Source organism: Selaginella moellendorffii, unplaced genomic scaffold (genome assembly GCF_000143415.4).
Source record: "Selaginella moellendorffii unplaced genomic scaffold, v1.0 SELMOscaffold_60, whole genome shotgun sequence".
Taxonomy (NCBI): Eukaryota; Viridiplantae; Streptophyta; class Lycopodiopsida; order Selaginellales; family Selaginellaceae; genus Selaginella; species Selaginella moellendorffii.
The window spans coordinates 811,060-825,166 of NW_003314321.1; the positions used below are offsets into that span (position 1 = coordinate 811,060).

Below are 14,107 nucleotides of genomic sequence, written 5' to 3' on the forward strand. Positions count from 1 at the left end.
GCTTTTGCTAGCGCCTCTGCAATTGTTGTTGGATACTTCCTCCTCAATCGAGTGGTGTTCTAGCATTCTTGTCCAGAGCGGATTCTTTTGGATAATGATCCCGTATTTATGGTTGAGGCATTTCATGTTTTGATGTCTCTGTTGGGGATACGCCACACTTTTATGAGTGCTTATCATCCACAGGCAGATGGTTTGGTGGAACGGCTCATTCAGACGTTCAAAGGGATGATTGCGAAGTATGTGAACTTTTAGCATTCGGATTAAGATGGTTATTTACCGTATCTTCGATATGCATATGTCATAGGGGTGCAGAGTTCTATTGGTGCTTCACCATACAAACTCCTATATGGTCATAATCCAATATTACCAACGGAGCTGGGTTTACCTTTGTGATTGCCACAAGTTACCGATACTAGGTCATGGGATCAGTATTTGACGAGCATTCTTTCACTTATCCGAGCAAAGTCTACTGAACACTTAGGCCGTGTACAATTGGGACAACAACATCACTACAACTCCCATTATCGTCCATCTGCAAAGTACAAAGTGGATGATTTGGTGTTGGTCTGTTTTCCCCATCTTACTGTATGTGGTTTATCTAGCTCAATGGAAAGGACTATATCAGGTGTTGTGGCAAGTGGGACCACAAGTTTATGAGGTTCAGCATGATATCCAACATGCCGATCCTCCAAAGATTGTGCATGTGCAGCAGTTAAAACACTTCATACAAAGGGATCAAGAGCAATTAATACCACTTACAAATCCACTAATACCTCCTCCTGATGTTCCTCTAGATCTTGGCCCATTTACAAGAGAACCCTGATAGTCTTCTATTATTCCGAGAGGAGGGGATGATATGAGGGCCAAGTGTACAGTTACAATGTTGTATATTAATATTAGCGTAATAGAATTTTCGTAGCCATCGAATTGGTTTCAATCTGGACCACTTGCTCCTATATATAAACTAGGGTTTTTGGGTTAATTAATATGCATATTTTCTGTATTCCTTTTCTATATTCCAAGCACTCACAAAATATGTAATAATATAATAAATATTTAAAATTATTTTTGTGAGTGCATGGAATATGGAAAGGGAATACAGAAATGTGTATATCAATTAGCCCAAAAACCCTAGCTTATATACAGGAGCGAGTGGTCCAGATTGAAACCAATTCGATGGCTACCAAAATCCACTACGCTAATATTAGTATACAGCATCGTAGCCGTACACTTGGCCCTCACATCATCCCCTCCTCTCGGAATAGTAGAAGGCCGTCAGGGTTCTCTTGTAGATGGGCCGGGATCTGGAGGAACGTCAGGAGGAGGCATCGGTGGATCTGTAGACGGTATTAACTACTCCTGATCCCTTTGTATGAAGCGTTTTAACTGTTGCACATGCACAATCTCCGGAGGATCGGCTTGCTGAACGTCATGCCGAACCTCATAAACTTGTGGTCCAACTTGCTGCAACACCCGATACGGTCCTTTCCACTGCGCAAGGAGCCCCTTAGATAAACCACGTACTGTAAGATGGGGAAAACGGACTAACACCAAATCATCCATTTTGTACTCCGCAGGTGGACGATGATGGGAATTGTAGCGCCGTTGTTGTCCCACTTGTACGCGGCCTAAGTGTTCAGCAGACTCTGCTCGGACAAGTGGAAGAATGCTTGTCAAATATTGATCCCATGACCTAGCATCAGGAGCTCATGGCATTCGCGAAGGTAAACCCAGCTCTGTTGGTAATATTGGATCATGACCATATAGAAGTTTATATGGTGAAACACCAATAGAACTCTGCACCCCTGTGACATAGGCATACCGAAGAGACAGCAAATAACCATCCCAATCCGAATGTTGAAAGTTCACATACTTCTCAATCATCCCTTTGAATGTCCGAACGAGCCGTTCCACCAGACCGTCTGATTGTGGATGATAAGCACTCGTAAAAGTGTGGCGTATCCCCAACCGAGATGTCAAAACATGAAATACCTCAGCCATAAATGCAGGACCATTATCCGAAAGAATCCGCTCTGGACAAGAATGCTGGAACACCACTCGATTGAGGAGAAAGTATCCAACAGCAGTTGCAGAGGCACTAGCAAGAGCACCAACTTCCACCCAATGAGTCAAGTAGTCAGAAGCAATAATAACATACTCATTGCCAGCAGTCGATCGCGGAAAAGGTCCCATAAGATCAAACGCCACCAACTCAAACGGACAAGAAACTGCAATTGACTCCAACCGTCCTTCCGCAGCACAAGGGGGAGTATTACGAGCTTGGCACCAAACGCAGCTACGCACATACCGGATAATATCACGTCGCATCTCTGGCCAATAGAAAGACCTGCGCAGCTTCTCGGTGACACGATGGTGTCCCATATGCCCACCTAAAATAGGAGAATCATGGTAGGCATGGAGAAACCACGGAATAAATACCGAAGGCACCACCAGCCGTAAATGATCATCAGGATCCGTCCCCACAAAATAAAGAAGGCCATCTTCAAGGCGATATTGAGAATGTAAATGCCGAAAAGGCAAGTCATCAGCAAGTGATGCAGGATTCTCAAACCCATCTCGAAGCCTTCGAATCCACGGCTCAATCTTTTGAGCCTCGCGAACCTCATCAAGAGAAGGTAGATCTTGCTCTACACCCTGTGGACACTGAACGTCAAGGACAGCAACCGCCGACGGCACAGAATCCTCATCTAGAAAATCCACAGATGCTGGAACAATAGGTTCGTCAGAAATATGAGAAGTGAGTGGAGAAGGAAGAGGAGCTCGAGAAAGGGCATCAGCATCAGCCATAGAACTCCCTGGGCGATGAACAACATTGAAATCATATATCTGAAGCTTCAAAGCCCATCGAGCCGTACGACCAACCAGGTTCTTCCGCTTCAATAATGAAGTAACAGCAGCATGGTCACCTTCAAGTAACGTCCGAGAACCATGTAGATATGCATGAAGTTTTTCGAAACCCCAGACTGCTGCTAAACACTCCTTCTCCGTCGTGGAGTAGTTCATCTCCGCTGGTTGTAATGTACGGCTTATGTATGCAATGGGATGGCGCTGACCAGGCACACTCGAGCTCTCTTGCATCAACACACTTCCAAGACCAATGTCAGAAGCATCCACGCGCAAAATAAAAGGTCGAGTGTAGTCAGGATATGCCAAAACCGGAGGAGTCGTCAATAGCTCTTTGAGATTCACGAACGCCCGCTCACAATCGGGAGACCAGATGAAAGATGACGTTGATGACTTCAGCAACGCTCGCAATGGTGTAGTGCGATCGGAAAGATGATCCACAAAACGACCGAGATACTGCACCTTACCCAAAAAGCGTTGCACATCATTCACACACTTCGGAGTAGGGAACTTTAGAACAGCCACAAGTTTGTCAGGATCAACTTGCAAACCCTCACGAGAAATACGGTACCCAAGATAAGTTGTGTCCTTGGACCCAAACACGCACTTCGACCGCTTCAGCTTTAAACCAACGTCGCGTAGCTGATCCAACACTTTACAAACATCACGAACATGCTCCTCCCACGTCCCCTCCGAGTGGATCAAGACATCATCAATGAAGTCAGCCATCACCTCCGGCATATCGCAAAGAACCTCGTCCATCATCCGCTGAAAAGTTGCTGGAGCATTGTTCAAACCAAACGGCATCACCAAAAACTCGTACAAACCAAATGGTGTACGAAAAGCGGTCTTAGAAATATCTTCTTCGGCCATCGGTACTTGCCAATACCCAGAAGCAAGATCTAGCTTGGTGAACCAACGACTTCGCCCCAGACGATCCAAGAGATCAGCAGTGTGAGGAAGAGGGTACACGTCCGGGGTCGTCACTTCATTTAACGGACGATAGTTGATGCAGAAACAAATACTCCCATCAGGCTTCGTCACAAGATGAGGTTCACATGCCCAAGGACTTCGCAACTTCCGAATAACACCCTTCTCCAACATCTCTTTGACGTTTGCACGTAAAATCTTGATCTCCTTGGGTGACCGACGACGAACAGGAACCTTGATTAGACGAGCATCCCCGGTTGGAATGGGATGACGTGTGGCAATCTTGGCCCCAGACGACAGGTCAAATTCAAAGAGATCAGAATACTCCTTCATGAGCTGGTCAACAGCTGCAACACAAAGATCATCAGAGGGATCGGAAAAGGGAAGAGCAGAACAAGATGGAAACACAAGAGGAAATAGTGGGGGAACAAAAGTAATGAAAGCAAAGGTAGAAGTAGAGGGACGAAGAGGTACAGAAGTGAGAGGAATGGATGAAACATAAGGAAGTATGAGACAAGGGGGAGAAGCCTCAAAGTCACACTTGGCATGATTGTGTTGCAACCAATCCATACCAAGAATGAGGTCAAAAGCTTGACTCGGCACCACCCGCAACGACTGCAACTCAAGCTCAAGATCGCCCACACGCACAACCAGGTCCGCCTCATCTTGTGCACATGCATGTGTACGGCCGTTGCCATAAAGAATGAAAACTGGATCCGCCACACGACGCAAGTGTAGACGACAACGTGTGGCAACAGGTCGAGCAATAGAAGATAAACTCGAACCTATATCAACCAACACGGAGAGAAGAATAGGAGACCTCTTGTTATAAAAACGAGCTTGGAAAGTAAACACTGGATGAACCGGTGCTGAATGAACCCCTTGATGATACTCCCGAAAGAAAGATGGAGGGGTCACTAACTTATTTGCGCAAGGTCCCTCCATTACTCGCGCGACTCCTCGTTTCCCAAATGCACCTCGGTATCCAAACCTTCCACCGCAGCAGCACCAACGGGACGTTGCTGACGCCAAGGTCTCCACCCAGGAAATGGAGGTCGCCAATCCGGAAAGCGCCGACAACGCCGATAAGTATGACCAACTTCATCACACACCCAGCAACGAACGTCACGGCCACAACCACGTCCTCGCCCTTGTCCTTGGACTCGAGTAGCAGCAGCATCAACCTCCATGGGAACAGGACCATCACTCATAGGAAGTGGAGCTGAAGGACGTGTAGCAAGAAGTGGAAGAGGCGACGTCTCATAACGTTGCGCCAAGCGAAGAGCATCGTCAAGAGTGGCAGGAGCAAGTGCATGCACAAGTCCGACAAGATCTTGACGAAGTGCTAGCCACAGCATTCCTAACTTGATCCGCTCCGACATATTTGGCTCCACACGAAGCAAAAGACTTCGGAAACGAACGCCAAATTGCATCACCGACTCAGATGGCCCTTGGCGAAGACGATGCAATTGTTGGAAGGCATCATCACAATCGTCGGCGTGTCCGAAGGCGCGTTTGAAGACGTCCGGAAGAACACTCCAATCGCCACGAGTAGCTGCGCTCAATCCATTGTACCACTGCAATGCCGTCCCTTGGAGACATGTGGGGAACTCACGCAAACGTCGAGCATCATCCCAAGAATGATATGTGGCAATCACCGTGAAGTGATCGAACTAATGGTACACATCATCCCCAGGATTCCCACGAAAGAACTCCGGCCGAACGCGAGGATTGGCACCAAAAGCAGGAGGAGTTGTACCATGTGCCGTGAACGCCGTCATCAACTGAGTTTGGTTGTTCAATTGCAAGCGCATAGCATCAAGCAATTGAACCAACTGCTGCTCTAGAGTCAAAGGAGGAGATTGCGGATCGGCCATGAAGATGAATGAAAAAGAAAGAGCAAAAGAAGAGAAATGACAAAAAGCTGGAAAGAAATGGTAGATCTAGACAATGCAAAAAGCTAGATCTAAACCAAAATCTTGAAAAGAAAGAACAAAAGAAAGGAAATGGAAAAAGCTAGATCTAGACAATGCAAAAGCTAGATCTAAACCGAAATCCCAAATCCAAGCACTCCCCAGGGACAATCAAAGATGCCCCTCACCTCCACCAATGTGAGTGCATGGAATATGGAAAGGGAATACAGAAATGTGCATATCAATTAGCCCAAAAACCCTAGCTTATATACAGGAGCGAGTGGTCCGGATTAAAACCAATCCGATGGCTACCAAAATCCACTACGCTAATATTAGTATACGGCATTGTAGCCGTACACTTGGCCCTCACATTTTAAAATATTCTTCACTTAGAAATTTTTTAATTTAATAATAATCATATATATAAATTAATTTACATCAGTTTTGCTTTGTTATTGCATTGAACAACATATGAAACCAAATACTATATTAAGTGCCAATAAAGTTTCCTTTTATAATTAAAACCTAGAATAAGTTTCATTTTATCCACTTTCTTTTGGACACCCTGCTTCTTCTAAAAAACCCTAATTCATGAAAAACACAGAGGTCAACCCAAGAACATACCCGCAAATATCTCATGGAGATTGCTGGTAAGAGCGCCATAGGCTTGAGTCCACTGAAATGGGAACGAATGGAGCGGGCAGAGCTATTGCAAGAGCGATTTGGCTGCAAGGAGCTGGAATTCGAGAGAAGCGATGGAATCGTGGAGGCACGGCTCAAGCTCGCCTGTGGCTCCGCCGCCACGATAGCACTGCCGCAAGGCGTGGTTACATCCTACAGACCGATAATGTGGCACGAATCTCAGGAAGAGGTCCTTCACTCCAAGAGATTTCCACTGCAAGGAGGCTGCGCCTACAAAGGAGGAATCCGCGCGTCAGTGGCAAGAATCCCAGAAGTAGAAGATGGTGAAGAAACCAAGCGCGCAAACGATCCTCCATTGTCGTGGATCGTCAATGGAGTCTCAAGAGCTCCCAACAAATGGGTCAAGGTAGAGAGAAGTTCCACTATACACCACCAAGTTGGATTGGATCTAGATTTTTTTCTTTTTATGTTTTAGATCACACTGGGCTCTAGCCTGCCAAATCTCAAGCTCAAGAACAGCGTCACGCTCTCCAAGCGGCAGCTTCAATCCACCTTGTCGATCGAAAACACTGGCAAAGCTCCCTGCTGCTTCCACGCATCCATCGCCACTGCGGTCGAGGTTGGCGACTTGGCTGGAGCTTACGCGATGGGCCTGCTGGGAACCAACTTCCTGTCCCTGGGAGACGAATCCATCGCCGAAAACACCACCGCTGGCGAAGAGCAGGGGCCCCGGATCTTTGAGAAACTTGCGGTGCTGCTCAGTGGAGGATCGTACAAGCGCCCGGAGAGAGAATCCCAGCAAGGCGACGAGAGCTTTGTCGGCAAAGATGGTCGGCTCTGGCACCGCCACTGCTCCGAGATGGCTCCACTAGCACCTGGAATGAATCGCCTCTACTTCATGTCCTCGATGCCGTGGACGCTGCTAGATCGAGTAAGTTGATGATCGATCTTCTGAACACTTGCATGCTTGTTTTTGACTGCCAGGGAAAGCGTCGCTCGTTCACCTTCCAGAAATCGGGACCGAGGTATCTGAGCCTCTCCAATCCGGGGCCAGAGTCGCAGGAGGAAGACTGGAAAAAGTTTGTGCTGCTAGGCCCAACTTCGGGTGAAAAGCCGCTGTGCGTAGAGCCTGGACAGACTTGGATCGCTGAGCAAGTCATCGAGAACACTGGCATCTAAGAAACTTGACAGCGTACCTCTCTTCTTGTTACGGGATGATCCGAGCTGCCCGCATTCGATCGATCACTCGCGTCAGTGACGCTTCCGTGTCTCTGCTGCCGTTGAATCCAAACTCCCGGCATTTGCTATTGCTGCTCACCAGACGAAATGGAAAGTTGAAGGCTTCGTCTAAAATCCTCGCCACCTTCCTCAAGTTGGTCGTTGCGTGCAACCTGTTGGATCTCGTCATCTCCTCCCACACTTCTTGCTTGTCTCGCAATATCTCCTCCATGCTCGTCGGGCAGCCACTGTAGACAGGCACTTGGAGATCAAACTTGAGCGCCACCGCGTGCCACAGCTCCTTCCACGTAACCAGGTCCCCGTTTGTCACGTTGAAGGCCTGGTTCTTGGCTCTGGCGTCTGTCGCCGCCCAGATCTGTTGCTCAGCAATGAGCTCCGCGTCCGAAACGTCCGTTTTGCACTCCCACGCCTCCGAGTGTCCAGGAAAGACAAACGGTAGCCCCTGCTGCCTGCAAATGCTGGCATAGACCGCTACCGCATGAACCAGGTTGATGAGGTTCCTGGGAGCGAATCCAAAGATGACACTGGGCCGGTGGATCGACCAAGTGAGACCCTTCTTCTTCTTTGCAGCGTCATAGACAATGTCCTCGAGAGTGTAATAGAAGTTTGGAACACCAAGCCGGGGGCCGTCCTCGACGAAAGGGAGCTCTCCATGATCTATCTTCCCCCACAGACTCTGCGGGCCGATGTAGTGCTTGGAACCAGTCTGGAGACAGATGTGTTCCAGCTGCTTGGCGTTGAGAAGCAGCGCCTCCAGAGCATTCAAAAGCATGCTTCCATTTGCCTCGCAGTTGCCTTGTTCCTCACCGTCGCTCTTGTGGACCCAGACCACCCAGAAGAGATGTGTCACGTCTGTCAGCCTCGACACCTTGCGGAGTGCATCACTTCTATCCAGCAAGTCACACTCGATGTACTCCACCCCTGTATTCACAAACCAGCTCGGCCTCGGCCGTCGAGCAAGGCCATAGACCTTCCACTGGGACTTCGGCAGCAGCTCTAGTAGACTGTTACCAACGAGTCCGGTTGCTCCAGCCACCAAAGCTACCTTTTGTTCTACCATATTCTCCCTCCTGCGTAATTAATTTCCTTCTCACCCTCCTGTGAATCCTCCTCTTATCGCCTTCCAACGAATTATTGCGGACACCTGTTCCTTCCGAAATAGACCACTTGTCGATCATCTCTGAATCCACGCAATACAGCATTAGTTCAAGCGCCTCCTTTTCCTGCTATGTAAGACTTCCGAGTCACCACCACCCGAGGTGCTCCCTTCCTCGGACTCTCGGGGTCTGGCAACGGAGCTAACACTGTTTGAGCGTTCAATTGTCTCCGCTGTGGCAATGACAGCGTCGCTCGGTTGGGCGCTGACACCCACGGTTGCTGTTAACGCCACGGCTTCTCTTGCAGTGTCATGGAACCTCGCAGCCATGGACGCCGCTTGCCGACGGTGCGACTCAATCGTCTCCACCAAGCTCGCCAATCTCGCTCGGATAGCATTCACACGTTCCTCAGTATCGGCGCGGCTGGCCGAGAGCTGCCGCACGTAGTCATCCTGGAAAGTCGCAGCTCGTGCCTCAAACTCTCCCACAGTAAACTCGACCGGTTGAGTGCTCGCCGCTGTGGTCGTCATCGATGGCGTCCGGTAGTGTTCTCTTCGCTCGGACATGCGCCGCCGGAAGCGCGACGACATGTTGTCGTGCAACAAGCGCACCACCCTGCTCATCCGGAGCATCTCGTTCAAGTTGATCCGGTCTTGCTCGGCTTCCCGATCCTCCACTGGCACTGCTGTTGTCTCAGCTTCCACTCTCTGGCGCAAGCTATCCACCCTTCGAGCGTGAGGGCGAGGAGGAACTCGAGCTTCGTCGTCTTGCACGCTAAGTTCCTGTCGAGCCGACGACGAACTCCCTCTCCCATAGATCGGGATGATCGAATTCTCGCCAACCGAGCCCTTGCAAACCGGGCACTCCTCGTTCTCCGAGTGGACGTAGAGCCACTGGTGCAAGCAACTCCAGCAGAAGAGGTGCCCACACACCGTCACCACGGGCTCCACCGCCATATCCAAGCACACGTTACACTCAAAGTTCTCGTTCCCGCCACGCTTGACCACCCCGGTCTCGTCCTTGGAGGAGTCGTCCTCGCTTTCTTTCGCGGGTGCCTTGTCCTTGGAAGTATCTTGCTGTGGTTGCTGCTGCTGCTGCTGCTGCGGGCTTCGCGAATCGTGAAAAAGCCTCCTAGATCTCTCCTCCAGCCCGGCCACGCTCACCAGCGAAGGGCCGCGAGTCGAGTAACGCCTGAAGCGATGGTGCCGGATGGGAGGACGCATCGAATGCTCCACAGCCGGACGTATTCTAGCCTCAGAATCGCTGTCTGGATGAAGATCCAGGAACACGCCATGGATCCCAGGGCCAAAACGCGGCAAAATCCTGCGCTGGAGATTCCCACCCTGATTTTGGCCCCCTTCCCGTGGCTGTTGCTGCTGCTGCCGCTCCTCCTCCTCAATCCCTGGCCCTAGCCGCAGGAAATCGGCAGTGGCCGGAGGCGCCAGATGCAAATTCAGGTCAATCCTCGCGGAAATCCCATTCCCTTCCGCCATCTCTACATCTGCTCCAGCAACCACTACGAAGCTCGGCATCTCACCGCCGCGACTAGACTCACACACACCTTTGATCCCCAGCGCGCGCCCAGCGCTCGAGCTCGCGCGTCCCTAAGAACCCTAAAATCCGAGGGTTCTTTGCCCTGTACGTTTAACACCCCCTTTAAAACTTAAATACAAAGAAATAAAGGAATTTCTCTCAGTGAGGCTCGAGGACATCGTCTTCTTCCAAGGCTTTGTCCATCCATCGAATTCGGCAGCCCCGCGATTCCATCTCTTCCGCGATCCCGGGAGGGAGGAGTGTTCTCAAATACGATGGAAGCTTGACGTTCTTCAAGCTCTTGCAATTCTGGAGCACTGTCACGAAGCAATCCACTGTGACATTCTTGAGGTGGACAAGCCGGACGCTTTGCAAGCAGCTGAGCCGGGGAAGGCTCAGCAATCCCGCGTTTGAGATCGGGCAATATGAGATGTTCATCTGGTAAGACAAAAACCACCAAAGTTAGCATCATAGCAATGAGAAAGATGAAAGTTTTGTGAATCTCTTATTACGTACCATTCGGAGGCCGGGGCAAAAGAAGGACAAGGCCGAGACTCCAGCGTTCCCGATCTGGGAGCAGCGCTTTATATCGATCTCCGTGAGCCTCTTGCAGCCCGATGCCATCACGGCCAGGCCTGTCGACGAAACAAGCACGCAGCCGCGGAGCTCGACGCGTTGCAGCTCTCTCAGCTGCGACAGCGATTGCAACGAGCAGTCTGTGATCTTGCTACAATACGAAAGGTCCAAAAGCTTGAGTTTTGGACACCCGGAAGCAATTGCTGCCACTCCAGCGTCACCTATACCTTTGGACCTGTTGAAAAAACCACCAAGACTTGTTACAAAGCCGACTCACAAGTGAAGTTACTGCTTACCTGTAGAAGTCAAGCTCTCGAAGGTTACAACACCTGGCACCAATGTGAGCAACGCCTTTGTCCGTGATGGTGGAGCAAAATCCCAGCTTGAGGGACCTCAGTGCCGTGCACTTGGAAATATACTTGAGGCCTGAAAGCGAATCAATCAGTACTCGAGTGAATCGGCTCGAAATGATCAAACGTACCGGTATCACTCATGTTGCACTCGGTGAAATCGAGTTCTTCGAGACGAGGACAGCCTTCGCCGAGACCACACAGCCCATCCTCGGTGATGAGGCTGCACGACTCCATTTTCAAGCTCTCGAGACCCTTGCAGTCCTTGGAGATCCGGCACAGAGACGCGTCCGTCAGCTCCCGGCAGCACGTCAGGTTGAGCTTGTGAAGAGCAGTGCATCCTTGAGCAACAGCAGCTATGCCTCTGTCCGTTACACCTCTACACTTGCTTAAGCTGAGCTCCTTGAGCTGCTTACAACCCCTGGCGATGAAAGGGAGACCGTTGCGAGCAATCTCACACCCGTCCAAGACAATTGATTGCAGGTGATCAAACTTTTGAAAGGTGGCCAGTAGATCGTCCGTGATCTGAGCTCACAGGGGTCAATTTCTACATGTACGAGTAGATAACGCTGAGACTTACGATAGAGCAGTAGGAAAGCGTAAGCTGTTCCAAGGAGAGGTGACTGGTGGCCAGAGCTGCGAGACCTGCGTCACTGACATTGGAGCATCGAGAAACATCCAGCTTCTGAAAGGAGAGAAGTCGTTTACATCGGAGAAAAAGAGCACTCCTGACGTACCAGCAACGATCTGCAGCTCCTTTTCAACGATCTCAATCCTCCATCGTCAACATTGTTGCAAGAAACCAGATTCAGAACCTCCAGCGAGTGCAAAGTCGCTATGGATGCCAGGCCTTCGTCGGTCACCTTCACGGAACAACAAAAGCAAAAGCTCAGACCACCAAGTCAAACCAAAGAAGAGAAAACCAGGACAAGTAGCGATCTGCTAGAATCACGCTAAAGCAAAGAGAAAAGAGACTCACCTCGGTGTACGAGAGATCCAGTGTTCTTAGCTGCTTGCAATTCACGGCAACGAGAGCAATGCCAATGTCCGTGATCCCCAAGCACCCCTTGAGCGTGAGAAGCTTGAGCATCTTACAGCCAGCGGCCAGGCAGCCCAACCCAATGTCTGTGATGGAGTGGCAGCCCGTGAGGCGGAGAGCCTGGAGATTGGAGATTTGCGCCAGCGCAAGCACGTCCGAGTCCTTGAGATTGGAGCAGTAGCTCAGATCCACGTCGGTGAGGGAGGCGCAGCAGGATCGCGCCAGCAGCCCCAGCCCAGCGCTGGTAAAACCCCCAACTCGCGACAGGTTGATCGAGGCGAGACGATTTCCCGCGATCTGCCCTACGAGCGCCAGATTCTCGTCCACCAGCTGGATGCAATGCGACAGATCCAGATGCTCCAGCCGCGTGTACCTGTGGAGGATCCCTTCGAGAACTTCGTGGCGCATGAGCTGGATCCGGTTCCTGGTGCTGGCCTCGAGGCGCAGGAAGTGCTTGCAGCTGAGGCACCACGCCTGGCGGTCGAATCGATCCTCAAGGCGCTCCAGGATCTGGAGCAGAATATTGTCGTCCAGGAGATCGATGACACTGTCGCCGCTGTTCTTGCTCATCTTCCGATCCGCCATGGGCGATTACCCCAAGAAATTCACCGCTCCAAATCCGCGATAACGGTCCACATAAACACTCCACCTGTTCTTCCTTGCTCCTCCAGTACTGCGCGAATTCGATTGGCCTACACTGCGACTCGTCAAGATCATCGGCCAAGTACGAATGCCTCCCCTGGATCACGCGCGCGCCTTGATCCGTGCGTCGGTGGCCTCCGCCAGCAAATCCCTAAGCTCCAATCCATGCCATGGCCGGGCCACCGGCGCCTAGATCTAGAGCAGCGCAAGTGGCGAGCGAGCGAGTACCCTCCCTGACGGTCCTGGCGGTGTCGATAGGTATTCCACCAGGAAGAGAGAGAGAGAGAGAGGAGCTAGGTCATCGATTAATCCCTCTCTCGCACTCCCGCATAGCTAGTACCAGCGAAGATCAAGAATCAAGAAAGGTAAATAAAAAACCCCACAATGCGTGTTGGCCGCAATTCCAGTGATTGTTTAATCCCTTGATAAGATGGTACGTACAGTACGTTGAAGGTGTACCTTCCCGCATGGTGGCCGTGCCGTCCAGCTTGGACCGCCGTCATGTGATACGCCCTCCCTGGATGGGAAGGTGACAAATTGACAATTATCATAATAGTTTACCCCAGCTGACGCAATCCCAGCCGTTCATTTTGGTAGACGTTTCAAACTTCTTTTTCGCTGGGTGATAATCTTGACACCTTTGATTCAATGCCTGTGAACCTTCGCTCAAGATTCGGGCGAAAACAATGTTTTGCAACGCGAGAGAAAAACGTTAAAGCTGACGATACAAGGGCATGTACTTCCATTGCCACTATTTAATCTTTGCTGCTCACACACTGAATAAGATGATCGAATCTAAACCATAGGAAACGATATCGCGGCAAATTAGTCAATGAATTCATATGTGGAGCGTATAACTTAAGATGGATCGTGGCCGGCCAAGTCAAAAGGCCTTTGAAATTCTTTTTTCCGGAGGGAGGTGGTACCTCAAAGTACTTCACAGCTTTGAAATTCTTTTTCCGGAGGGAGGTGGTACCTTTCAAAGTACTTCACATGCGTGTAAAACGCAAGGGGGCCGCGTGGCATGACGCATATAGTGACCATTGCTGGCCATGGGGCCGCGTCCACTCGAATATTCGACGGGTCCATGAAACCAGATCGATCGCTGGCATTTGATCAAAATCAATCGTCCACGAGATGAAGTTGTGCTCCACAAAGAAGTGCGAAAATTCGTCTAGATGCCGATTCTGGAATAATCCAAGCAATCAAGTTACTTAGTGGCAAGCACTCAAACAATATGCCTTTGAGCATGGCAGGCCACAAGATTCAAATCTGGATTGG

The 14,107-nt window shown here is 50.3% G+C and overlaps 4 protein-coding genes across 4 annotated transcripts; 1 reads left to right on the plus strand and 3 right to left on the minus strand.

The window, feature by feature from the left end:
- Nucleotides 1-6,777: 6,777 nt before the first annotated feature.
- LOC9644372 (3-oxo-Delta(4,5)-steroid 5-beta-reductase) lies at nucleotides 6,778-8,664 on the minus strand. Its single transcript, XM_002984001.2, has 2 exons — nucleotides 7,547-8,664; nucleotides 6,778-7,479 (listed from the first exon to the last, which is right to left on the minus strand). The coding sequence occupies exon 1, from the start codon at nucleotides 8,647-8,649 to the stop codon at nucleotides 7,558-7,560; it is 1,092 nt and encodes a 363-aa protein (XP_002984047.1). The 5' UTR covers nucleotides 8,650-8,664; the 3' UTR covers nucleotides 6,778-7,479; nucleotides 7,547-7,557.
- On the plus strand, nucleotides 7,171-7,547 carry LOC9644703 (protein NDH-DEPENDENT CYCLIC ELECTRON FLOW 5). The gene is made up of 2 exons (XM_024689165.1): nucleotides 7,171-7,281; nucleotides 7,335-7,547. Exons 1-2 carry the CDS (start codon nucleotides 7,210-7,212, stop codon nucleotides 7,527-7,529), a joined length of 267 nt encoding a protein of 88 aa, XP_024544933.1. The 5' UTR covers nucleotides 7,171-7,209; the 3' UTR covers nucleotides 7,530-7,547.
- A 126-nt stretch (nucleotides 8,665-8,790) lies between the features above and the next one.
- Nucleotides 8,791-10,218, minus strand: LOC112351335 (RING finger protein 219-like). The gene has a single exon (XM_024689005.1). The coding sequence runs from the start codon at nucleotides 10,216-10,218 to the stop codon at nucleotides 8,791-8,793; it is 1,428 nt and encodes a 475-aa protein (XP_024544773.1).
- An 84-nt stretch (nucleotides 10,219-10,302) lies between these two features.
- LOC9644704 (F-box/LRR-repeat protein 3) lies at nucleotides 10,303-12,892 on the minus strand. The gene is made up of 7 exons (XM_002984002.2): nucleotides 12,125-12,892; nucleotides 11,883-12,008; nucleotides 11,726-11,830; nucleotides 11,277-11,670; nucleotides 11,092-11,221; nucleotides 10,736-11,030; nucleotides 10,303-10,657 (listed from the first exon to the last, which is right to left on the minus strand). Exons 1-7 carry the CDS (start codon nucleotides 12,767-12,769, stop codon nucleotides 10,379-10,381), a joined length of 1,974 nt encoding a protein of 657 aa, XP_002984048.1. The 5' UTR covers nucleotides 12,770-12,892; the 3' UTR covers nucleotides 10,303-10,378.
- Between the last annotated feature and the right edge of the window lie 1,215 nt (nucleotides 12,893-14,107).